Source organism: Trachinotus anak, unplaced genomic scaffold (assembly GCF_046630095.1).
Source record: "Trachinotus anak isolate AG129_WGS33_773 ecotype Australia unplaced genomic scaffold, CSIRO_AGI_Tana_v1 ptg000028l, whole genome shotgun sequence".
Taxonomy (NCBI): Eukaryota; Metazoa; Chordata; class Actinopteri; order Carangiformes; family Carangidae; genus Trachinotus; species Trachinotus anak.
In genome coordinates, this window is record NW_027273879.1 from 2,635,899 (window position 1) to 2,659,796 (window position 23,898).

The following is a 23,898-nucleotide window of genomic DNA, read 5'->3' on the forward strand; positions in this document are numbered from 1 at the left end:
CATCTGCAGCAGGAAGTCTAATGTCAAATCCTTCACAGCTAGGCAACAGTGGCTCACTTTGTGTTTGTGTGTGTTTGTTCACGCGTTTATGTCTTCATGCACGTGTTTGTGATGGAAAGATTATGTGTCACGCAGAGGAGTGCCGCAACTGCACAACATGCTTTATTTGCTGGGGTGACACATGTACACGCACACATAGGAAACACACATACTCACAGCACAGGATGTGATCAATAAGGTGAAATAAGTGAATCACTGTGTTTAGGCGGCAGGTTTCCCCTTTTATCACAGCCACAGTCATTTTTTTTGGCTTGATACATTTTTTATTTGGGTCACAAGGCATTTGTTATGGTTCCCTCCCTGTGAGGCTTCAAACCCTGAAACTGAGAGAATATCATTGGACTGATCATCTAACCTGTATCTCATTTAACAGACAATGAGGACTGTGTTGTGTTGTATCAACCAACATGTTAAAATGACTATTCTTCAGTGAACTGTAGCCACTGATCATAGGACATTGTGTTTTTTTTTTTTTTTTAATCAGTGCTCCTTAAAAGACATGGCTGCAGTATTACTGTCAACAAATCTCGTGAAAAACCACAACCAACAATGATTTAGTTTCCAACTTCCCCAACCTGCCTGTGACACTTACTGAACAAACATGTATGGATCATAAATATACTTCCATTTCTTAAAAAAACTAAATAATGTCCTGAAACTGCTGAACACTGTAGTTTTTGCAAACGTTTCTAAAACAGGAGCAAAAAGTGCTTTCGTTGTGTTTTCATCAGTGGATTGATCCACATTTGGTGCCCTAGTGAGTGTTTTCTGCAGCAGCTAGAGGATGTATGTGTGATGGAGTCAAAATAAACTCGTGCCCATGTTCATCGTAATGAAGGAACATGTCAGGCACGCTGTGGTTCACGGTTTAACAGTAGAGCTCTGTGGCCCAGAGGATTAAGATGCATCTTATATCTTAGAGGATACTGGTGAGCATCATCAGCTCATTGTTGTTTTTCATACCTAGGATATAGAAAAGAAATATAATGAAAATATAAACAAATCTTTAGTGGGTTTTATATGTGAGAACATAGTGATGACTGACTCGCGACTGCCACTGCAGTAAAAGTTACTCACCTCTATGTGACCTAATGCTCTGCAGTGCCACTGCTGAAAGTTCAGTTTAAATCGGGCTCAGTGCACAGCATCACACTGCTACAGTGGACGTCCTCTTGTATGATTTGAATAACAGGAGAACCACTGTTTCAAGCTTCATTTCAAGCATTTAGGGTTAATCTGTGACTTCTTTTATGATCTTTAGTATTTCAGCAGGCGTGCTTATTTGTCTTCTTTAATTTCTAGCCTGAATTGAAACAGTGCATGGGGTCAAACAAACATTGCAGAACCAGACAAATGCCTTGGCGACATGCTCCTCAAACACAATTTCTCTTCACCTGACTGGGAATATTTACTCTTCATGATGCTGCTGTCTTCATCCAGGCACGCGTCAGAGCTGTGGGGTGGAGGGTGGGTATTGGGCAGGGGGGTTTCTGTCCTGTGTGTGATAAAAGACAACTATTCACTACACTCCATTTAACTTACAGCCTCACTCCCCGAAGCTTGAGCCCCACTCCCACTAGTCCTTGCAGCCCGTGCAGCCCGCTGCACGCTTTTCATTTTTGGAGGTAAGCAAGAGTTTTTCAACCATGACTGTTTTGTTTTGAGGCCTGTTAGTGGATGTTTGGGTCAATCTTGTGCTCATGTGTCATGAGGCTGGAAGTGGGTATTCAGCCTGCGCTCCTATAATCATCTGCCATTGAAATGACATTGAAAGAGGAGGACACAGCACTTATATAATGTCGATGGTTTCACCCCTTCCCCCATCTTACCCCTCTCTCCGTTCTGAGGTTTATGCTCTTCTTTCATGTGCTAAGTAGGATTTGTGGCGTTTGCAATACATCAAAGTGAAGAATGGTCTCAATCTGTCTGAATCCCGGCTGATTTGATTCATTTAGGACTGAACCGTATTCAAAACAGTTTTAGATTTTTGCAGTAATCGTTTCATATCATAAGCTTATTGCTCAGATCTCAACTAGTTCTGATTAGTATTTAAAAGCCTGTGTCTGCTGATGGAGCTTCAGATTGTTTTTTTATGAACATCAAGACTTTTATCCTTGTGTCACTGAAATGATTTTTTTCTCTGGGGGTTATCGCACATCAGTGATGTCTGAGACGGAGCATCCTCTCTGCGAACTCCACATTTCACCCGCCAAGAAGCTGTGAATCTGTCTGTGCTCTTGGACAGGCCTCGTTTGGGGTTTCACTTTTAAAAAGCTCACTAAGGTTGAAGCCATCTTGCTGTGGTTCTGTTGGTTAACTAGTGTTTATGAAAAGCGGCGGCCAGTGATTCATTTCCTCTGGATTGCATGACAAATAAGAGTGTTGTCTCTATCGTTGACTCATGTTAATCACACGTAAATATTATCTTCGAGATTAAAGGAAGCACCAGTAGTTGTAATTTAAGGTGGATTTTCTCTCTTTTCTCATCATATTAATTTGTTATTTTGTACAATCAACCCAACTTCATGTCAATTTTAAGAATTTTCTGCAGCAGCTTCTCTTAACCACAGCTAACCACACTGAAACTTAATTACTTAAACCATAGACTTTTCAAAAGTGGAAAGCTCATGGGACAAGAATTATGTTATTATATATCTTATTGATAAAAAGTTCTGTCAGGTTTAGTTGGTTTTATTCTGGCTACTTCTTATGCAGGTTTTGTGAAGAGAGAGTTGCAATGAAACTTTTTTTTTTTTTTTTAATTTTAGAGCTCATTGAAAACACTCAATTTTGAGACTTATGTGTATCAATGAATAGCATGAAACACCCACTCATGTCACCTCTGATCTCCTCTTGTTCTGCTCAGCTTTCATGCAGAGTCAAGTAGAGCAGGCATTCAAGTGAGTCAGCTCCATGCAAGACTGTAGAGATGAATTTTTTATTTTTTTTATTGATAATTTCAGTTTTTATTCCATCATGTACCAATACGCAAGGTTTGGTGGTGCAATGCATTGTATCATGATCAGAGAAGCTAAATCTCTGAAGACTGTGCAGTGGGTTGCTTTATATTGTTGTAAGATTGTGTCTAAAGCTTATACATAATGTGAGTATAGATAATAGATGTATATGCTGACTCTTGGTAGGATCCCCAGCCAATGGTGGGAGCCCACCTTTAAGCAGCTGTAATCAATACTTTTATATTAATAATGGATGTTGTGACGACTTGTATGTGAAAGGTGCTGCTCACAGTGATGCCTACAGAGATTTATCACCTGATTCAGCTTTTCCCATCAGCTCTATGCAGCATTTCAGCATTTTAACTTATGTCACCGGTCGGCAACTTCAGTATTTAGTTGACTCTCATCAGCTTTGTCTTTTCAACAAACATCTCTAATGAACCCACTGAACATGAACCAACCAGGACCAGAAAACAACCAAAACAGAGAGGGACTCACATTCATCAGGTCGACAAATGACCCCAACTGAATGCTAATGTCGCTCCATATCTGATGGATGTGTCCAGAAAAATAGACAACTGTTTGTGTGTATAAGGTGATAATATGTCAGTGTTTATGGCGTGTTTGCGTGCCCCACAAGTGGCCAAATAAATCTTTTATTGCAGCTTTAAATGAGGCCGACATCAGAGCAGTGTGGTTTGAAAACATTTATTTGCTCACCTGTACACAAAGCAAGTAATCGTCCAGGTGAGCCCTTAAAAAAGTCTTAACTGGCTTCTGAGACGGTGATTTCACAAAATCTGCTGACCTTTCACAGAATTTATAAAAGATTAATGTTTGTGCTAATGACTCTGCTGCAAAAACTTACATTTTAGCCCCTGTGAGTCATTATGGTAGAGGTTCTTTTGATAATATTTAATAACAGTTCTCTAGATTGCTACATAACACTATTAATTAGAAAAATATACATTTTATACTTTGCATGCTGCTATTTTAATTTCTCCAAATCTAAAACTAATGCCATATTTAAAATAATTATCTATTAACTACCAGAAAACAAGTCATAAGTCAGTAAGAGGACAGTCAGGCACATTTCCTGCCTGTGATGCCAGCGTTTCCGGTGACCTCCCTCTTCGTGCTGCTCTGTGCAGGTTTGACTTTGAACCATCTGAACCATCGTTTCTTATGTGGAACGCAGAAACAGAGCAGAGCCATAATTAGAGTGAAGGCTGTCACACTGGCCTGTGGGGATAGAGGCTGAGCCACTCCAAGGGATCTCACACACACACACACACACACACACACACACACACACAGACTTTATACTGAGAAAAATGGCCTCTGATAACACTTTATTACAGAAGAGGTCCATGCAGGTACAGGCAGCAGTTATGTGCCAGTCATGGTGGTGTTGCTCCTTTGTCGGCCTCGCTCTCCGTCTCTCTTCCTGAGCCTTTGAATCCCTTCCAGGCAGAGCACTTGGCAGGTGATGGGTCTCATCTGCAGCATCCTGATGGTCCTCAGGTCTGACTGTGCACTTCTGTAGTGAAGCTTTCAACCAGTCTCAGTCTCTGGACCACTGACTTGGCTCTCCTCTCCACTGTTAACTGTTATTTCTTTATTTCAAATGCTTATATTTAAATGCTGGTAACTGTTTCTCTGCAAGTCTTTTGATTTTCAATGAATAATTTAAGTAATTTTTCAAGCTGAAATGCCAAAGATGTGATGCTACAGCTGCTCAAATGTGAGAATTTGCTTTTCTTACATGAAAGTAAATTGGACATCTCTGGGTTTTAGTCCGTTGGTCAGACAAAACAAAACATCTGAAAACATCACCTCGGGCTGTAGGAAGTGGTGATGGCTGGTTTTCCCTGTTTCATGATGTTTTATTGGCTGATCAATTAATAAAGAGAATAATCAACAGATTAAGATTAATGAATGTAATTGCTGGTTGCAGCTCAGTACTTGTTGTTGTAGATCATGCCAGACACGCCAGGGAGACACCATAACCGAGGCATGTTGATAACAGGGTATATTCACATTATACAGCATGTTCAGAACCTGGGGCTACAGCTACCACATTGTCAATAAATCTGTTTTTCAATTAATTGATTAATCATTTGGTCGTCCAACCGACAGCAAGGTCTGGCCAAGTGGTTTACTTTAAGACAACTAGCTGTTTTTTTTTTAATCTATAAAATTACTTAAACTATTAGTCAACTCACAAATGTTTCTCATGAATTTTCTTTCAATCAACTAATTGTTTCAGCTTCTCTTGAGACCCCTTCAGATGTCAAATCTATTGTAGCTGAAAAAAAACAGGCTTTGTTCATAAATATCTGACATTAGTCCACATCTCATCTCTGGTTTTACTTTTTCATGTGAGGTCGTCGGCTACTTCTGTTTCCGTTATGACTTGAAGTAGTGCCGGGCGATCTGATGATTTGATATCCTGAGCTAACAGCATGGAGGCTGAGGAGCTGGTGCCAGTGTCAGTATTGTGGCAGTGGTTTGGCTCAAAGTTGGGCAACGGTCGGCACTTCTGGAAGTCTGGTCAACCACCTTAGAGGGAAGCAGCCAAATGAACATGCCAAGTGTTTTTACCCATCTGTATCTCACGAGGTCATGAAACATAAACAGCTGTCATTGACCAACGCTTCAGAGCAGTTGATAAAAGGAGGTGACCGAGGTGGTCACCTTCTGTCCAGCTACGGATGTGGTGCCATTCAAAGCTGTGGACCAACAGATTTTAGACAATGATGCACGTGACCATTTTGAAAACGGTGTCATTAATGCAACATTGTGTTTTAGAGTCTGGGTATGCTCAACAATACATTTCAAAGCTGGGAAGAAAGTCACCGTTCGGCACGAGGATCATGATTGTTTTTTGGGAAGGACACCCACCCTAAATTTGAAGCTCGGATAAGACAAAGGTGAAAGTAGCATGTACTTTATACCTACTCCATCAGTCATGTGATTACACACACACTAACAGTGGCTCTCTTATCGCAGCTCTGGAGCTGTATAATTGCAGCAAAACACAAGTGTGTTTGCAGGACTGAACTTTGCTCTCTCCTGTGGAGAATAGTCATTGAATAAAAGTAATCGATGTCTTGGGACTAAGGTTGGATTCTTTCTGAGAGGTTTATTATGGTTCATCTGGTTTTGAAGATGTTTTGTTCGTAGTTTTGACAGCTACTTTTGTCTGCACACTCTGCTCCCCACAGGCCGCTGTCAAGAGCCGACCCTAAACTCACACATACGTGCAGGGCTTGAAAGTCAAATTCATCACTCAACTGACGAAAGACCAGTTTTTGTGTTATGTGTGCAAGTGCATGCACGAGTGGAGCTCTTTCTAACAATTTCTCCTTTTCTGAAACTTTTCTGAAAGTTCAGATTTATTATAATTAAAGCAAACCTATTTTTTAAACAATGCTACAGTAAATTTGCTTCATTATAATCCTGGATGAATTTTCTGACCTGCATATTTGACAGTAGCTGCTTGTGTCTGTCTGCTTATCAGCCGACTGAGTCAATAAGAAAGCATGAGTCAAGGATCAAAGGTGTTGAAGTTAAGGTGAGGCTCTCATCAAATGAATGAGGTAAGACTGTCTGTGCAGGGAGGGGACAGTTGAGCAGTAGCAGAAGAAATCCATGCAAAAGCACAGCATTTCCATTTCAAATAGGTCCTGCTTAATACACTGACCCACCAGACGTTTGGAGGGGTGCCAGTTTGTGAAAGCAGCGAGTGCACAGCAGCATCTGCTGATGATGCAGTACCCCTCTGTCTCACAACCCCCCCTTCACAGGATGTGAAGTGGTAGATGCCTGTTACATGATATGAAGCATGTTGAGCGAGGGGAGCAGGATGAGTGTTTGGGATACAGAACACAGTCGCAGTGAGACGGGAAAACAAAAAGTCAGCTGGTATTAGGTGTCATATCCCTGCAACAGTGGAGGCTGTCAACACCTGACCTGGATCACACACTCTGTGCCTTTCAGGATCCTCCTTGGGTTACTTTTTTTTTTTTTTTATTTGAGGACAGAGTAGGACAACGTGTCCTCTCTGCCAGTGTGTTTATGCCGCAGCTGGCTGCAGATGTGCCTGTGCAGAGGAAGTTTGGACCTAAGCAGAGCTGTTGTAGGAATACCTGTCAGGACTGCACTGGGGGTCGCTTCCTCCTGAACCCTGAGAGCCATCGCTTCTCCTCACCAGGTCTTCAGAAGCCCCCTTTGCCTCTCCCTCTTTGGCATGACTTGGACACAATGTCAGATTCTAGTCTGTGGACAGTACTGTCCAACTTTAACATGCCTCATTTCTTCAGTGGAGCTCGTCTGCGCCGCTCGAAGAGGTAACATTCAAAACTGTTTTTAGTAATACCTTATTTTCTTGTCTGTACTGAGGTTGGTGCCTTTACAGACAGGCCTCTTTACAACCTGTGATTTGATATAGAATTTATTTTCTTTTCCACCTAGCAGGTAATTTGATATAAGTTAATATGACATGCTTTCTGCAGCGGTGGGTGGTGGGTGGGAAGGTTTTCCACGTATTTACAGTAGGTCAGCTGGGCTGTTTTATGAAGCCTCATCATGAATAAGAGGCTGGGTGTTCCCTTCTTGCCTATTGTGTATTATTTGCTTTGTGAGTAATTGAAGAGTAATTGACTGTTTGTTGTTGAGGCAGTCTCATGTTCTTTACACAGGATGTGTGCTCTCTGATGTCATCCCCATTTATTAACGGATGGAAAGTCAAAATGTTGATTATTTCCTTTATATTTGTAACTGGTTGTTGTTGTTGTTGTTGTTGCAGTTTCTCTCCACCACAAAATGTTGTGGTTTCATAACACATCCTCAATTTGCTTTGACTTTTTCTACATTACTCTCTGTGCAGTCAGTGTGTAGCTGCTGGTTTATAGCTAAGCCACTTTATCCCACTTTTTTTGTATATGGTGGGGCTACAGTATTGGTGAAGCCTTTATAACTGATATTTATTTTTAATCCCTGTCCTGACCTATTTTATAGTGCAGAACAGCTTAACATGAAATACTGGCTGTTTTTGTACATCTTGCATTAGTGCATTTTATTTTCCATTTGAAAACCACTGTCAGATTTAGTAGATATTGATAACTGAAGCTTTTTTAAGTCTCAGAGACCACAACCAAGTTTTTCTGCCTCTGTTTTATGAATAAAATGAGAAATTAATGTAAAGATGAACAAATAAATAGTTGAATTTAATACAGATTTTGAGACCAGATGGAAGGTTGCATTGCAGATGATCAGTGATTTCCTAAACTGAAATGAAATCAGCTGTTACCTTTTAAAATGCTTTGCATGTAAAGCACTTTTTTTTATTTTTTTTATTTTTTACAGTAATGTCCTCAGTCCCACTCTTGCATTAAATCAAAACTCTGTGAATCGAGTTGAAGTAGAAAATAAAAACTACTGTATATATTCTGTAATATTGAAATACATCTAACTGTTCTGCAACTGTTAACCATGTTACCATCAAGTTAAACACGTCATGCACTGTATCTGAAAATTTGGGATTTGACAAAGCTGTGATGTAAAACTCTGTAGTATTGTACATCTCCAGATGTGTGGCCTAAAGAAAACAGCTGTCCTCAGTGACTCCAAAAATGATCTGCAGTGCTTTTCACCCAAGCAGCAAGTTTTTAAATACTATTAATAGAGCAGTGTGTGTCGCATGTCTGACTTTGAATTTAGGTTTGTCAGCACGGAGCAAAAATTTATGCGGCATCGCACTTTGTCAGCTCACCTGACAGCTCTGACAACAGAGCCAAACTCGCAGAAGTAAAAAAGATTAATCATGGCTTTTTGTTGGCATGGGTCAGGATTAGACATTTCAGATTCATCAGGATTCATAGTGTTGGAAATCAAAGGGTTTTATCTATTTTTGCCTCTTTTCTCGTACCCAAAATAGGTAATCGTACGGAAATCTGAGGAATTGTCTTTGACAGATTCAGATTTCTTTGTAATAATAAAAAGTGCAGTAATGTAGGTCAACTTAAGATATGAAATAAAATGTAAAATGAGTGCTCTATGTAAAATATCTATAACTTTGAAGGTCTTTGTGGAGCATTTTTAGCCCTGTAGCCAGGCTCAAGCAGATTGCTTTGGTAATACAACAATGGCTTGACGAGGTTGCGGGTTTTGCATATAACCGAGACGGTTAAACCTCATATGGATCTGTTCCAGGAATCTCACACATCTGCAGTACAGCATACAACACTGCCCTACTTTCTCCCTATCATCTTCGCCCAGAGCTTCTTTATCCCCCGTTTAAACCCTCACTATCCCAACACGGTTTTCCCGCCCGCTCAGTCTCTCTGGCCTCAGAGGTGTCTCCACCAAAGCTCAGCTCAGCATCAAATGTGACGAAGACGACCTTCGTGCCATCATAACCTGTGGCAGTTTTCTGCAAAGTAATCCAGAGGCAGTCGTTTTAATGTCCCCATGAGTGGCTCTCAGCTCTCTAATAGGGGTTATGATGGTGCAAACACTGGGGTGGGGTAGTGAGAGCAACAAGAGGGTTGACTGGGCAGCAGTGTGGTATTCTCTTGGCCTAATCCACAGTGAGAGGGTATAAATAGATCTCGTTAAATCTGATCCTCTTTGACCGAGCACCTGTGTACCAGATATTATTCACTCCCTCCCCACCGTGATAAATGATTCATGGCATGTGTCCACACTCCTGATTGCTGGGGTTAGCCCTACAAACCACTTGAGTAAACAAGGATGAATGGGATTTCAGTTAAAACAGGGTTTCCCTTCTGATTTAGGGAGATGAATTTGGATTTTGGTGTGACACCGGGCCAACAACAACACTGCAAGGAACTGCGGGCAGCTTGGGATATTTCAGTCTGTTGCTAGTTGTTGTCTGAACAGGTGTTTCCTGCAGTACGCTGAAAAGGTGAAGGTGAAAGCTGACCTCAGCGCCTTCAGATTTGTTTATAAATTGCACCTGACTGGTTTTCCTCTAGTCAAATCTTGTACAGTTATGTGAGCCTTTCATACAAAGGCTGTTATCTTCTATACACATGGTGCAAAGCTCTCAATATCCTGCAGGCAAATTATCTTTGTCTGTGATCAGGTTGCATCACATTGAACCTTCAGTTCAGAAACTAATCACCTCTGCTCCAAGATCATTTCAATCTTGAATTACTAAATACCAGACATTTGCTGCGCATCATCATCAAGCATTATCAAAATTAGCATCTTCTCATTTACAGCACTGAGCCATCATCACCACTGACGGCTTAATATCTCGTCTCTGTGTGTTTGTTTGTCGTCTATTCATCGTCACATTAGTCATTAGTACGTGGCTAATTGCTCAGTCATTTAGCAGGAGCAAAGCTTCCCCTGTCCACTGATATTTCCGGTATCATTGTTGAATCGATGCATCAAATTTGAGGGAAATTGCCCGTTGATAATCAACATCAACACAAGCACAGAAAACATCCATCGGCCCCTCGTGTATCACGCCCTCTGCACTGATCCCACCTGATCAGTTTCCCAAAGACTCAGCTCCTGATTTACTGATACTAAAGCTTTTAACTTAGAACTTAGAACTTTTAGCGTTTATATATAAGCCTTTATTGTCATTTTAAATGCAACAGGATATGAAAAATACAACACCTGGTAGGTAACACATAATTGGTGCAGCAAATATCTATCAGAGGTCACATCCTGTTTTCATGTCAGACCAGAGTCATTGTAATCATCACTTTCTGTGTCATAAAAAGTTTCACATCAACATCCAGGTCTTGATTACAAACTCTGACGTTTCTGAAAGCTCTGATAGAACTGACTTGTCTCATAATAATGTACAAATGCTTGAAAACCAAACAAACATGGATGCCTTACATTGGCCAAGTACGTCATCCAGGGTAATTAAGCCCAAATGTAATGGCTGTATTATCATTGCACATCATTATGCACATCATTATCAGCTCTTGTAAAACGTTGCCTTGCTCTTCACTCTTGCTGATGTGACACTGAAGCCCTGAGGGCTCTGCAGTGGCACCTGTAGGAGCCGCTCTGCAGCAGTGTTGACAGTGCGATGAAGGCCGCCTGCATCATCGCAGAAGCCCATGTGCATTTGATCGTTCTGTGTGATCAGTGCTGCAACACACAGACAGACTTTCTCCCTCTCCTGCATGGATGCTTGTTCTGTATCTCTACCACTGGATGAAAAGGACTTTTATGCAGAGCACTGTGCTCTTCTTAAATATATGTTCAGCTCTCAGCTTATATATTCAAGGAAACTAGAGAATGCATGTATTTTTCTGTTGTTTTTATTATCCACAAGATTTAAATTATTATTGAATAACATCTTAAAAATTCAGTTGGAAGTGGTTCAGTTCTCTGAGGAGGTTATGTAAGGGGATGTCATTGAGTCTACGACCTTGAAGTGAATTCATGCCCTTCAGGCTGTATGCGTTTCCACTGACAGCTTCTCATTTGAAAGTATAAAACCAAGACTAATCGGGACATTGAACACTGAAGCCGCTTTTACGCCGAAATATTTGATTTTTCTCTCAAGGTTAAAAACTGAGCTCCATTTATGAGTCACATGTTGTTGATCACAGTGGCTCCTTGTGAGTCACAGTCCTGTATTAACATGACCAACCAACATAAAAGCATTTTGAATGCTGCACAAAGAACCTGTTTTTTTTGGTGACAAGACTTTTTATTTTGCCGTATGCACCAGTATTCACTGTCGACACCATGACTGTAGCTTTCTCTGCATCAGGGACCGTACATTATCGTGAGGACAATTTAAGAAGTACTGTTAGAAATATATGTAACTGAGTGTTTGAAATAAGTGTTATTGGGTCTGTAAAGAGGGGGTGGTGGTAGAGGGGGCTGTCTTTGCTTTATATGAATGAAACAAGTCAGAAATTTGTTTGTTTGTTTGTTTTTTTTAAACCAATTTTAAAAGCATTTTTCTCTTAAATAAAAGCAACTTTCTATAATAATGATCCTGTAGAGCAGGACTGGTTTCTGACTTTAATTTACTCAAGCCATTTGTTTGAAATCATAATGTCATTTCAGGTGTAATTTAGTTGTTGATGCAAATGTGTTAAATGTGCAAAAAGAAGCCATAACAATCTGAATTTTCTTTCTATGCAACTTCTTCTTTCTTTCAATGCAACCAAATACTTTATTGTGAAAAGTAATGAATCATTTTTAGTGAAATTAGATTAATTTTCTTTTACTTTGAAATCCATTTTGAACTTTCCAGAAGGTAATCTTGTGTTTTGCAAGTTTTAATTTCAGGTTTGGTTTGGTTTGGTTTTCCCAAATTCAGAAAAAAATGAGACTGTAGTCTGTAGTCTGGACCAAACTAGTGAACAGCTGACTTTGTCGTCATGAAGACTTGCTGCCAGCGTCACTAAAAAAACAATAAGCTCATATCAGGTTTTCGAAGTTTTAATTTTCTCGTGGAAGTTAAAAAAAGGGTAAATCTACTACATAAATTCAGAGAGAGGATCTTTCAAGTAAAATTTTTCAATGCTATGAATTCACTGGTCTCTTAATTTCAACATTGACTCTCACTCTGAAATTCCAATTATTATTGCATCTCTTTGCTTCCATGGTATTCCACTGGCATTGCTGGTTCCTATAAGCCCACTGTGTTAGAGAAAAGAATATAAGCCTCTCTGTTATAGTCTGTTTTACTTATTTTTCAGAGTCATTTGTTTTCATGAAGGAAATATGCTGTAAGTAGTTTCTTTGTCCATTGTCCTGCCTAATATTTGCCTCTGTGGTTTTGCAGCTGCAGAACGAGCAACAGAAAAAGCCTGATAGGAAGCGGCCAGTCCTCAGGATTACCACGACCTCACTCCCCTCTCTCATCTCTCACAGGTAAGTGTATGTACAGTGCATGTGGATGTCTGTTAATGTGTATTCACTGTTTCATCGCTCCAGATTTAACACATAACCATTGGTGCAAAGAGAAGGAACCATCAATCCATAATGTTCTCGAACAATAATGACGTTTCCCTCTCCATAGCTGTAAACCTAATAGCAACAATATTGATTCATCAAATGGAGAAAAAAAAACCCTTAATGTACACACTGACTGACCCTAACAACAGAGGATGCAGAGGCTTGTCTGGTGTAGAAAGCGAAGCAGTAAAAGGTCATCATTAAATGTTTGTTGTCCTTCCTCGTGAGGTCAACTCTGTGGTGTTTGGGTGAGAATTTAACTGTACAGTTGTGAGCCAAAAGGCAGTGATTGTGCTGGGTGAGGAAGTGGTGGCCTGCAGAGAGGAAATGCACAGGAGCAGAGGGAGGGGAGACCTCATTTACCACAGGGCGTTTTATTTCCTGGCATTGGTCAGCAAACGCACAGCCGCAACTCACAATGTTTAGTCTGTATCTCAACCTAACGAAGGGGTCCAGGTTTTAAGATGGACTCAGAGTCAGACAGGCTCAATGTTCTTGCCAACGAATGTGTCCAGCTCTGGGATGACCTAACACTGTGGCTGAGACGTAATCTTGGTACCAAAGGTAAGAAAATCATCCTTTCAGTCCCATTTACAGCAGTCACATAACTGTACACTGACGTACACACTTGTGACGCACAATAATTAAGCAGACCTGATATTTTTCCTCTTAATTGTGGTCTGTAGCTGTCAAGTTGCTCTGGAGCAGATCAAACCTTTGTTCATGATCATGAATCATTTATGTTTAACTTATGTTTACCAATTTTTCACGTTCTTCCTCTCAGACTATGTTCTCAAGAGTAGAGGAAATAAGATGTATTGTCTGTTGAGATGCAGTCTAACTCCCACAGGCGTAGGTTATCATCTGTAATTGGCTGTAATCAAGATTACGGTGCAATTACATAGGTGGGATTTATCACTAACAAGATCCTGTGGCTCTGTCGTTTTTCCCTGGTATGAAACAGACTCGTCTTTATCATCACAGTAGGTGGTGACATCATAGCTTCTGGTTAATTAACTGTTTGGTCCCTCCCTGTCTGAGGAACGTAATTACGCCTGAGTAATGCAGAGCCATAGGTTTGTTTTAACACTATGGATGAGAAACACAAAGGCTAATTGGTGCCTGTCAGAAAGTCCCTACAGTATAATATGTTCAGTGGCCCAAAGCCACAGTATGTAGACGTTACTAATGTAGGTAAACGGGGGGGAGGAGGGGTCCTGTGTGGTTAGTGGGGCAAATGGTGCAGAAACTTTAAGGGTGGTGGTGGAGGTGTTTCTTTCTTGTTTGCATTTGCATCTACAGATAACAACCACCTTCACATCTCACCTTCTTCTCATGTCAGTTCAGTGTGTAAAAACAGTTTTCCCTCACAGAACAACCAGAACAGAAGAAGTAAACAATTAAAAAAAAACTTTAAAAAAAAACTTCATGCAAGCACAGACCAGCACTCTCTCTTTATATCTTTCATTTCCCTTCGTGTCAGCTGCATGGATTACTAAATGAATATCTAGCAAACACACAAACACTGTTGGATATTATAAAACAGGCAGCAGAATTTTTTGTATAATAACATTAAATGATGAAAATTATGTAAAAATGTATCAGTGGATTCACAGTGAGAAGATGGGCTGAGCGTCCAGTTGAAAAATAAGTTTTCAAATCCATCAATGACGCTTGTTTTCTCTTTGTGCCAAATATTTCCTCAAATATCATGTTTGAATGCTGTAAGGAACGTTAATATTAAAGGTTAATATTAAACTCAGCTATGTCTGCATGACAAAAAGTGCTCACTTGGACAAACAGGTGAAGCAGCAATGTTAAAGATTCCTTTCAGCCTCTGAACGTAGTCAGGAGATGCTCGTTTTATCCAGTTCAGATGCCAGAATCCTTGTAGATGTGCTTTTCTGCGGCCGACTCATGACAACATGACATATCCAAAATGCCTGGCAAGATCTGAGAAGTTTGATCATGTGACACCTGACCTGATTCCTTTGCATTGGCTCACGAGACAAACGAGGGGTTGATTTCAAAATCCTCCTGACTTACAAGGTTTTAAATGGATTGGCTCCTTCCTACATCTCCTCACGCTGTATGCTCCATGATGTGCTTTATATTCTCTTCATGCAGATTTATTTAACAAAAAAAAACTGTTGGGTAGGGTCAGGAGAATTTAGTTTCACTGGGTAAATTCTGTTTCTGAACTTTTTAAAGGCCTAACTTCAAACCTGTTATTATATTCACATTCCTGGCTGCATGGTTTTGATTCTGCCAGTATATGTGTGTTTATTTCTGCACATGAAGTCTCACAGTTGTGTGTCTGATGTTATATTTTAACCTGTAAAATGTGCGGAGGCTCTTTGCATGATGTGCAGTTTATATGAACTGAGTTTAAGTATAACTGCACATAAAAGTCCTGCCCCATTTCTCTAACACTTGCATTTTTATAGCAACATCAAGGCAGGTTTGATAAGTCGTGCACCTGTCGATCTTTGCTGCGTTTACAGCAATCACATCAACAAAGTAAATCACCGGCTCTCAGAGGTTCAACCATTTAAGATCAGAGAGGAGAGAGTATTAAACTACACCATGCACTGCCATCAGGCATCACGTGTTTGACATGCAGAGACATTTCTGCACGCCGTGTGAAAACCAAGCAGCTTTTAAAAACAACTTGGTCAGTTTGTGCTGTTTTATGATTACTGTCGAGTGCATGAGGACAGAGATGACATTTGACATTAAGCCACACAGGCAGTTTGCTTAGCTGGAAAAAGTCCACAACAATGTGCATTCAGTGATGATGCTGTTGGTGAAAATGATACTTGGGAATGAGCTGTGGGTGTATTTAGTTTGCCTCGTCGCTGACCTTGTTTCGAACTCTCCTGAAACCAGAGCACTGTGATATGTATGACTGTAAGATATCAAAAACTAGCAACTAAACCTGTTAAGCTACGACTGTTAACTCGTGGTTAATGTGTGGTCGCCAGCTCTGCTCAAAACAAATGTCTAAATACAAAGTTTCATGTCTTCTGTTGGTTTTAGAGCTGAAACATTGAGTTAATACTTGGTTACTCAGTCAGTTTTGATAAATAGTTCATGGTTATGATAATTTTTTTCAACAAACATTTTTTTGTTAGAATTTTCTTGATCCTATGTGATAATAAACTGAACATTTTTGGGTTCTGGGCTGTTTTCATGGCATCGCCTTTGGCTTTAGGAATTATGATGAACACACAGGCCAAATGATTAATTGATTCATCAAGAATGTAATAATTAATTAATTAAAATAATCATTACTTAATTGATTTTCATTCAACATTCTCAAAATAATAATGAATAATCTGTAATAAATGTCACTTGACCTGGGATTGGCTGTAGCTCGCTCATCACCTGAGCTGTAGCAATAGAATTAATTTTAATTTTGTGTAAAAGTTTTTTTTCCTCTTTTGAATTTGTTTTATCTCCACTTCTGTGTTTTTCTTGCAGGAACAAGCCCACAGGACAGTCCTAGAAATTTCTCTCCTAGTGCCTCTGCTCATTTTTCCTTTGCACGAAGGTAAAACACAAACATGGATGTTTACTCGATTTGCAGCCAGTAAAGATGTAAATAATGTTGTAGCCAATGAAGACATTAACATAAATATTTTCTCTGCCAGCATAGAGTCTAAATATTGAGCTTCTGAAGTCTATTTATGCTTTCAAAAGCACATATTTATTTTATACCATTTGTCATCATAATATCATGTAATTGTGTATTTTTATTATAATCCACAGTCATTGCCACAGAGCAGACAGGTAACTTCATGTCAGGCTTCTGTTTGCCCTTGAATTTTCATTACCCCACATTTGTGACGTACACCTGAGAGTTCATACCTTGCTTCATTAGTTTGTCTCACCTTGAGTCTGAAGTTTAATTTTACAATATTTTTGCATCTAGTTTCACTTCTACACTCAGTCACTTTGTTGCTTCTCTAACTTCTACTTTCTCTGCATCATGTAGCTAAAAGGTCAAGTTCATCGTAAACAATAGCAGAGAAAGGTCATCAGTCATCTACAACCATGTGATCATTAGAAATGTAGAAGTTATTTCACATGTTTTGAATACAAACATGGAAATTAAGCATATTTCATGTCTCTAAAGTCAATCTTGCAGATTTGTCTTTAAGCAAAGACAAATTCTTGGAAAGAACTGGAAGTGTGTTTTAATTCATTGTTGATTCATGGGTTCAGTTTGACGTTCTCTGTGCATCTGGGCTGTTGTGTGACAGGACTGATGGTCGCCGCTGGTCGTTGGCCTCACTTCCCTCCTCTGGATATGGAACCAACACGCCCAGCTCCACCGTCTCTGTAAGTATCGCACACTCGCCCAGGCTGACACAATACAACTCAAGAAACGTAGCAGGTCAGACAAATCAACTCAACTGAGTAATTAAAAGTAGGGCTGAAATCTGTAATTGTGATTTTTCTCACCAATGTTGCAAGTATTCTATGAATTAAACTACAGGCCTGTGTTTGTGGTCTGCATAGTATTAAATAGTATCAGAGTCAGCATGAAAAGTTTATAGTAATCATAAGGTTTAAAAGACTGATCCAAGAATCCCGGAAGTCTTAATTCAGACTATTTAAAGTCTTAAGCTGGAGTCAAATGTCCAGAAAATGACTAGACCTGTCTTATATAGTTTGTTTAGTTGTTTCCAGCTATTTTTAAACATAATGAAATTATTAATTTTAATTAAGGTAACAGTCTGTTTCATTTGGTCGACTGTCAGTGGCCTCCTTATCCCTATGATTACATTGCACCTGAGTGTTGTGGTTGTCTGCCAGAAGTTGTCAAAATTGACTTTTTATCCAGTTTAAAGCCACATTGTTCACATACACTTGCTCATTTTTAACTTTATATTTTAACCAGATGAAGGATTTAAGTCATCAGACGTCTGGATCTTCAGTTATCAGAGAAACAAGCTGAGCTAACGTTAGCCGCAGCTCAGCTCCAGGACATGCTGCGTCCACAGATCAGTGTTAATGTGAAACTGCTTTATTCAGTGTTTTGAAGTTGACACCGGAGGGATCCTAACTGACTGTGGTGACAGCAGTGGTTTTGTTATTGTTTTGATTGAGAAACCTCACAGCAGCAGTTTAAGATATTGTGCATTTAAAATAATCATGTGACGTATTAAAAGTTTAACCTTAAACTCTTTTCACAGGCTGTTTGTCATTTTCACTGTACAGCTGCTGTCTGATTGATGTGAGCTGATCACCTCAACTGTTTATGCAGAAAACAAGACGTGCCACATACTGCGCACTCTAAAAAAAATCATAATAATAATGAAAAGTTTTGTTCTTTCTCCAGCAAAACCAGAGTGTCCAGACACTGGTGTGCAAACATTGAGCATACTAATGAGGCAGCACCCAAGATTTCGTTTTTGTTGTTTCTCCACGTCATTTAATTATCATTAATGTCCTGCAGCAAAGTAAGTTTATAGACGAGCTGCTGAAATCAGGTTGTTAAGACACAGTTAATTATGTAAATTGGAATTAAAATCTCAGCTCTTGTGACTTGAAAATTTCATATTAAATTGTGCTTTCGATATAAAAACATTCAGCCACAATTAAACACAAACTCAAATTGAAGTGGCCCTGAGGAACCGAAGAGAACCTGAAGTTAAAATGACTCTAATGTGGAATTCAGTATTAGTCTGAGGCTGCGTATGGAGAGTCTTTGTGAACAAACACTCTGCACGAGAGGCCACAGATTTGTTCCAGAGAAAACATGGCTGACACCAACACACACACACACACACACACACACACACACACAGAAACACAAACCCACACACTCCCCTGTTTCACCCTCTCTCATTGTGTCTACTTCCTCTGTCTGCATCTCTGCGTCTCTGAAAGAGAATAATTGTATTCAAGTATATCAGCCTTTAGGAAACAGACAGAGCTTACAGCACATTCACATACACTAACACACATGTACAGGAAGTGGCACAAGGATTGGAAATTACCCGTATTGATCATTGTGTTTTTGTTTTGTGTGATGTCTGGACATCCAGTACATTTCCTGCCATTCACACCATCTATCGAAGGAAGCATGTTCTCGTTCCCCCTGTAAAATTTCAGTCATGAGTGAAGTCGTAGTAGAAGCACTAATGGTTTTTAGAATGAGGTAAGGGTCGTTTTTTGTTTTTGTAATTTTTTTCGCGCTGTGTCACATGTTCGTGTTTTACTATGAATCCTTAGTACACACAGAGGCTTTAGAGGAACAGTATTAACACGCTTATTCACTTTCACTCACTCTGTTAGACGTGAAGCTCCAGCCAGCAGCCGATAACAATCATATTACATCTGAAACTGAAATGTAAAAATGACAAGTTGTGGTTTCACCTTTTTAGCTAGCTGTTTCCCCGCTTCCAGACTTTATGCTAAGCTAAAATACCCGTCTCCTGTCTGTAACTTCATCCACAGTCATGAGAGTGATCAACCTTCTCATCTACAACATCTGTTTCCCAAAATGTGAAACAGTTTTCCTTTTAATTTGGCATTTACTTTACAGAAATTGCCTAAACACAGGACTTTCTGTTAGTGTGTGTGTTTATTTATTTATTTATTTTATTTTTGTTTTTAATCCACATAAAAAAATGCCATCTCTTTTTTTTTTCTTTTCATGTTGAATATATATTTGTTTCATTTCCAGTCATCCTGTTCATCACAGGAGAAGCTGCACCAGCTGCCCTTCCAGCCTACGCCCGATGAACTGCACTTCCTCTCCAAGCACTTCTGCACTGAGAGCATCTCCGGGGACGAATGCCGCAGAGCGACGGCCATGCGACCCCGCTCACGCAGTCTCAGGTATTAGTTTCCCCCTACAAATGTAGCATTATCTTCACATGGTGATGCAAACCAGAGGGCACTAATTTTACTCTAATTTATTTTGCAGCCCTGGAAGATCTCCATCATGTTACGACCATGAGATTATTATGATGAATCACGTCTACAAGGAGCGGTTTCCTAAGGTGAAGCCTCACAATAAGTTTTCCATGGCCGTGTCTGGTCATTAATTATCCTACGCTTTACCAAACTTGCACCTCCCTCTCTCACTGCAGGCCACAGCTCAGATGGAGGAAAGGATTCAGGAGATCATCCGCAGCAACTCTCCGGAGAGCGTCCTCCCTTTGGCAGATGGTGTGCTCGGCTTTGCCCACCACCAGATAATTGAACTGGCCCGTGACTGTCTGGAGAAGAGCCGGCTAGGACTCATCACCTCTAGCTACTTCTGCGAACTCACTGACAAGCTGGAGAGACTCGTTCAGGAGGTGAGCACGCCTTCAATCAATCATCATCGTTACACAGGAGAGGTTTTTGGAAGACAGTTCACAGAAACACCTCGTACGCCTCAGTTTTTCTCTACAGAGAAACGGCATGAAAACGTTGTGGTGGCAGTGTTAATAAGGAGCCATTTTTGATGTTTGCAGTTCAGCATCATGTTTCACTATTACATTTGAGTCTGGTTATCTGAGAAATATACACCCAGTGATCTTTCACAAACTCAGAAGGTCATTAACAACACCTAACCACCTCTCTGTAGGTATATCAAGAATCCTTAAAAACTCTAATAACAATCTGGAGGAAAAACTATTGTACATTACACAATAAAAAATATTTTTCACTTAAATTGTGGCTGTATTTCCTCATCCAGATTTTTTTTCCTTTTTTTTTTTTTTAAACAACAAGCACAATGTTAACGTGCTATTTATTATTTTTGGAAAGAAACATTAATATGTATAACAATATTAGATAATATGTTTTGAGAAAGGAGATGTGTTATTTCCATCTACTGTCATTGTTGGGTTTGGAAAAAAAGGCGCAAGTTATTTTTCATCCAGGAGATAAGAGAAAGTCTTGATGAACTTTTTAACCATTATATTGGTATATATTGATGTTTCCTTCCAATATTTTATATTTTGATAAATAATTGTGTTTGAGTTTTACAAAAAAAAAATATATATATGTTTGGCGTTCTAGCATTAGGAAAACGCATAGTTTGAGAATTGGGTTAAAAATCTTTGTTATTAAGCAACAGACTGATATATGTTGTTAGGATTCTGGATACCTGTTGTTAAACAACCCTCTAGGCTTTTTCAAAGATCACCAGGTATTTATTGTTCAGTATATTTCAGTGAAAACACATCATGAGCACAAACTGGGGTTAAAGAACCGTGCTGCCTCTTGTCTATACTTAACTTTGACCAGTTCATGATAACATGTGAAATGCTGATATCTTTTATCTCTGGTTGGTTCGATCTAGTCCACGGAGAGATCAGAGAGCGAGGAGGTAAACTTCATCAGAGAGCTGGTGAAGAAGATCCTCATCGTCATCGCCCGACCTGCTCGACTGTTGGAGTGTCTGGTTCGTTTCATATCACTAAACCCTTTCACTTATTAGCAGCAACAAATCCAGTCTTCTTCAGCAGCTTGGTTCAGATCAGCAGGTGTCAACATTACTTTAGCTACCTCCTTCATCATTAATGTCATTTTGTCATTGTTTGTGCCGCCATTTTCTCTCTTGTAAAAGAGATCATGAATCTCAAGAGACTTACCAATTAAATAAAGCAGCAACAGAAGATATTTTTACAGTGATGAAGCTACAGAGAATTATCACCTGATTCTGCAGCTCCCTCAGCTTTACAGAGCTTTACAGCTCACCCACTATTTTCCTGTTTGTTAAATGTGTCCAATATCTCCCTCAGGAGTTGGTGGAGACCAAAAACAGAACTAAAAGAGACTAAATGTTGGATTTTCTGTCATCATGTGGCCAAAAAAATAAGATAAGAAAAGATATTCCTTTATTAGTCCCACAGTAGGAAACTTTGCAGTATTATAGCAGAAAACTGCAAATGTAGGTATCAAATACTTGAAAAAAGATAAATAATACATAACAATATAATATACAAAATATACAATAGCAGCAGATAAGGGATATTGCACAGTTGGTGTGTGAAGTTATTGCACATGGTGAGCTGTCAGTCATTACATTGCTCTGTGTCTGCATCTGTCTGTATCAAAAAAAAAAAGTTCGGCACATCAACTTTAAAGGTGATGATGATGTTAATGTAGTTTGTGTGTATGTGTGATCCAGAGAAACACCAGGTCCAGATTTGTCGTTCACCTCCATTTGAACTCACTGTGTCCTCTTTAACTCCTCAGGAGTTTGACCCAGAGGAGTTTTACCACCTTCTGGAAGCCGCTGAAGGACACGCTAAAGAGGGCCAGGGCATCAAAACGGACATCCCTCGTTACATCATCAGCCAGCTGGGACTCACACGAGATCCTCTGGAAGGTACAGGAAGGACTCAGTTTATCATCATCATCATCATCATCATCATCATCATGATAATAAAATACAAACAGAACTGTTAGTGCAGAATTAAATGGGATATATTAATAATTAAATATGGGGTCTGTTATTCCACTATTAATGCTGATAGAGAGAGAATATCACAGTTCCTGCATCAACGACAACAAAATACAAGGTAACTGTGGTGAGGCTGTAAAGGAATGAAAGAGTTGAGCTGTGGCAGGAACTAAAAGACAAAAGACACTCTTGACTAATGTCCTGTACTGAACAGACTGTCTTCTTAATGACCCTCTGTCTCTCTAGATTCAGTAACCAACAACATTCATTATGACTAATTAGAAAGGAATGGCCTCCCCACAGACCTTATACAGATCCACGCAGGCTGCCTCATCAGCCCATCTTTCCATTCAGTTCCCCTGAGTGTCTCCTGCGTTTCGTTTGCCCAGCGCCTTGTGCGCCTGAAGCGAACCTACAAGGAAGGACAGATGTTAAATAGAACTGGAAATGTGTTTACAGCCTCTCCAGGGATGAGACAAACAGCCCCCTGTGAAATTACACACATGGACTTTGGCATGGTTGCACACAAACACACACACATACACAAAGAAAAAAAAAAGACATAAAAGATGCAAGGTGGTTTATAATGAGCACTTGTTCTGGAGTGGTGGTTTTCAAAATGAGCGTGAGACATGTGTTTGTGTTGCCGCATCTGATTTCCGCCTCATTTATTCTCAATTCAGATTATCTTGGAGTCAGCACCTCAGACTTAATAGGTGAATAAAGGCTAAAGGCTGCGCTTTTCGTTTTGTTTATAGGTCATGATTTCTCAGCATTTACGTTTCCTTTGTCCTGAAAACAAGCGTCACTGCAGAACAGGCTCACATTTATTGTACAGCAGCAGCCTTTATCTCTAAAATGATTTGATTGGAATGTTTTATGATCTATATGTATTTTATTTAATCATTTATTTTATTGTATTCCTGTTTTTACAGGTTTTTCTCCCTTTATTTGTAATTTTATTGTTTCTATGATTACATTTTTATCATTTGTATTTATCATGTCCATTTGGTTTCCAGTTTATATATCTACTGTCTTATTATCAGCCTCTCAGTCATCTAACCTGGACAGTAGCTGCTATATAGATAAAGTTTGATTGACTGATATGATTAAATGTATTTTTTTTCTGTTTTCTGTGTAGAAATTGCTCAGCTGACCAGCTGTGACAGTGGGATTGCAGAAACCCCAGAGACAGATGACTCTGTAAGCACTCAGAAACTGATTATTGTATTGATCTCCTCTGTCTTTACTGCAGGCGCAGCAGTGAAATCCAGATTTTATCTTTTTGATTTGTTTTGGTGTTTGTCTCTCTTCTCGCCCTCAGTCTCAGAGCCTAAGCACAGCCCTGCGGTGCCGGCGAAAACCCTGTGAACTGGACTTTGAGATGACAAAACTCATCAGCAATGGTGCCTATGGGTAAGGACATCTTATTCTAAACAAGATTATCTAATCTGTGATCATAGAGGGTTTGTTATTGCAACAACAATGAATCAC

At 39.7% G+C, this 23,898-nt stretch overlaps 1 protein-coding gene across 9 annotated transcripts in view; it reads left to right on the forward strand.

Moving 5' to 3' along the window:
• The window catches only part of mast4 (microtubule associated serine/threonine kinase family member 4), a 97,193-nt gene that overhangs the window by 54,852 nt on the left and 18,443 nt on the right, over nucleotides 1-23,898 (forward strand). For 2 of the 9 annotated variants that reach the window (XM_071466729.1, XM_071466738.1), the window contains 12 exons: nucleotides 1,605-1,685; nucleotides 12,817-12,905; nucleotides 16,473-16,542; nucleotides 16,761-16,781; nucleotides 17,255-17,333; nucleotides 19,687-19,841; nucleotides 19,930-20,005; nucleotides 20,096-20,305; nucleotides 21,298-21,399; nucleotides 22,197-22,329; nucleotides 23,546-23,607; nucleotides 23,729-23,820. In XM_071466729.1, the coding sequence (XP_071322830.1) occupies nucleotides 1,605-1,685; nucleotides 12,817-12,905; nucleotides 16,473-16,542; nucleotides 16,761-16,781; nucleotides 17,255-17,333; nucleotides 19,687-19,841; nucleotides 19,930-20,005; nucleotides 20,096-20,305; nucleotides 21,298-21,399; nucleotides 22,197-22,329; nucleotides 23,546-23,607; nucleotides 23,729-23,820 (1,170 nt within the window). Of the gene's footprint in view, nucleotides 1-1,604; nucleotides 1,686-12,816; nucleotides 12,906-12,932; nucleotides 13,554-16,472; nucleotides 16,543-16,760; nucleotides 16,782-17,254; nucleotides 17,334-19,686; nucleotides 19,842-19,929; nucleotides 20,006-20,095; nucleotides 20,306-21,297; nucleotides 21,400-22,196; nucleotides 22,330-23,545; nucleotides 23,608-23,728; nucleotides 23,821-23,898 lie in introns of those variants that run through there. The other 7 variants (XM_071466732.1, XM_071466734.1, XM_071466730.1 and 4 more) reach the window with 6 other exon arrangements.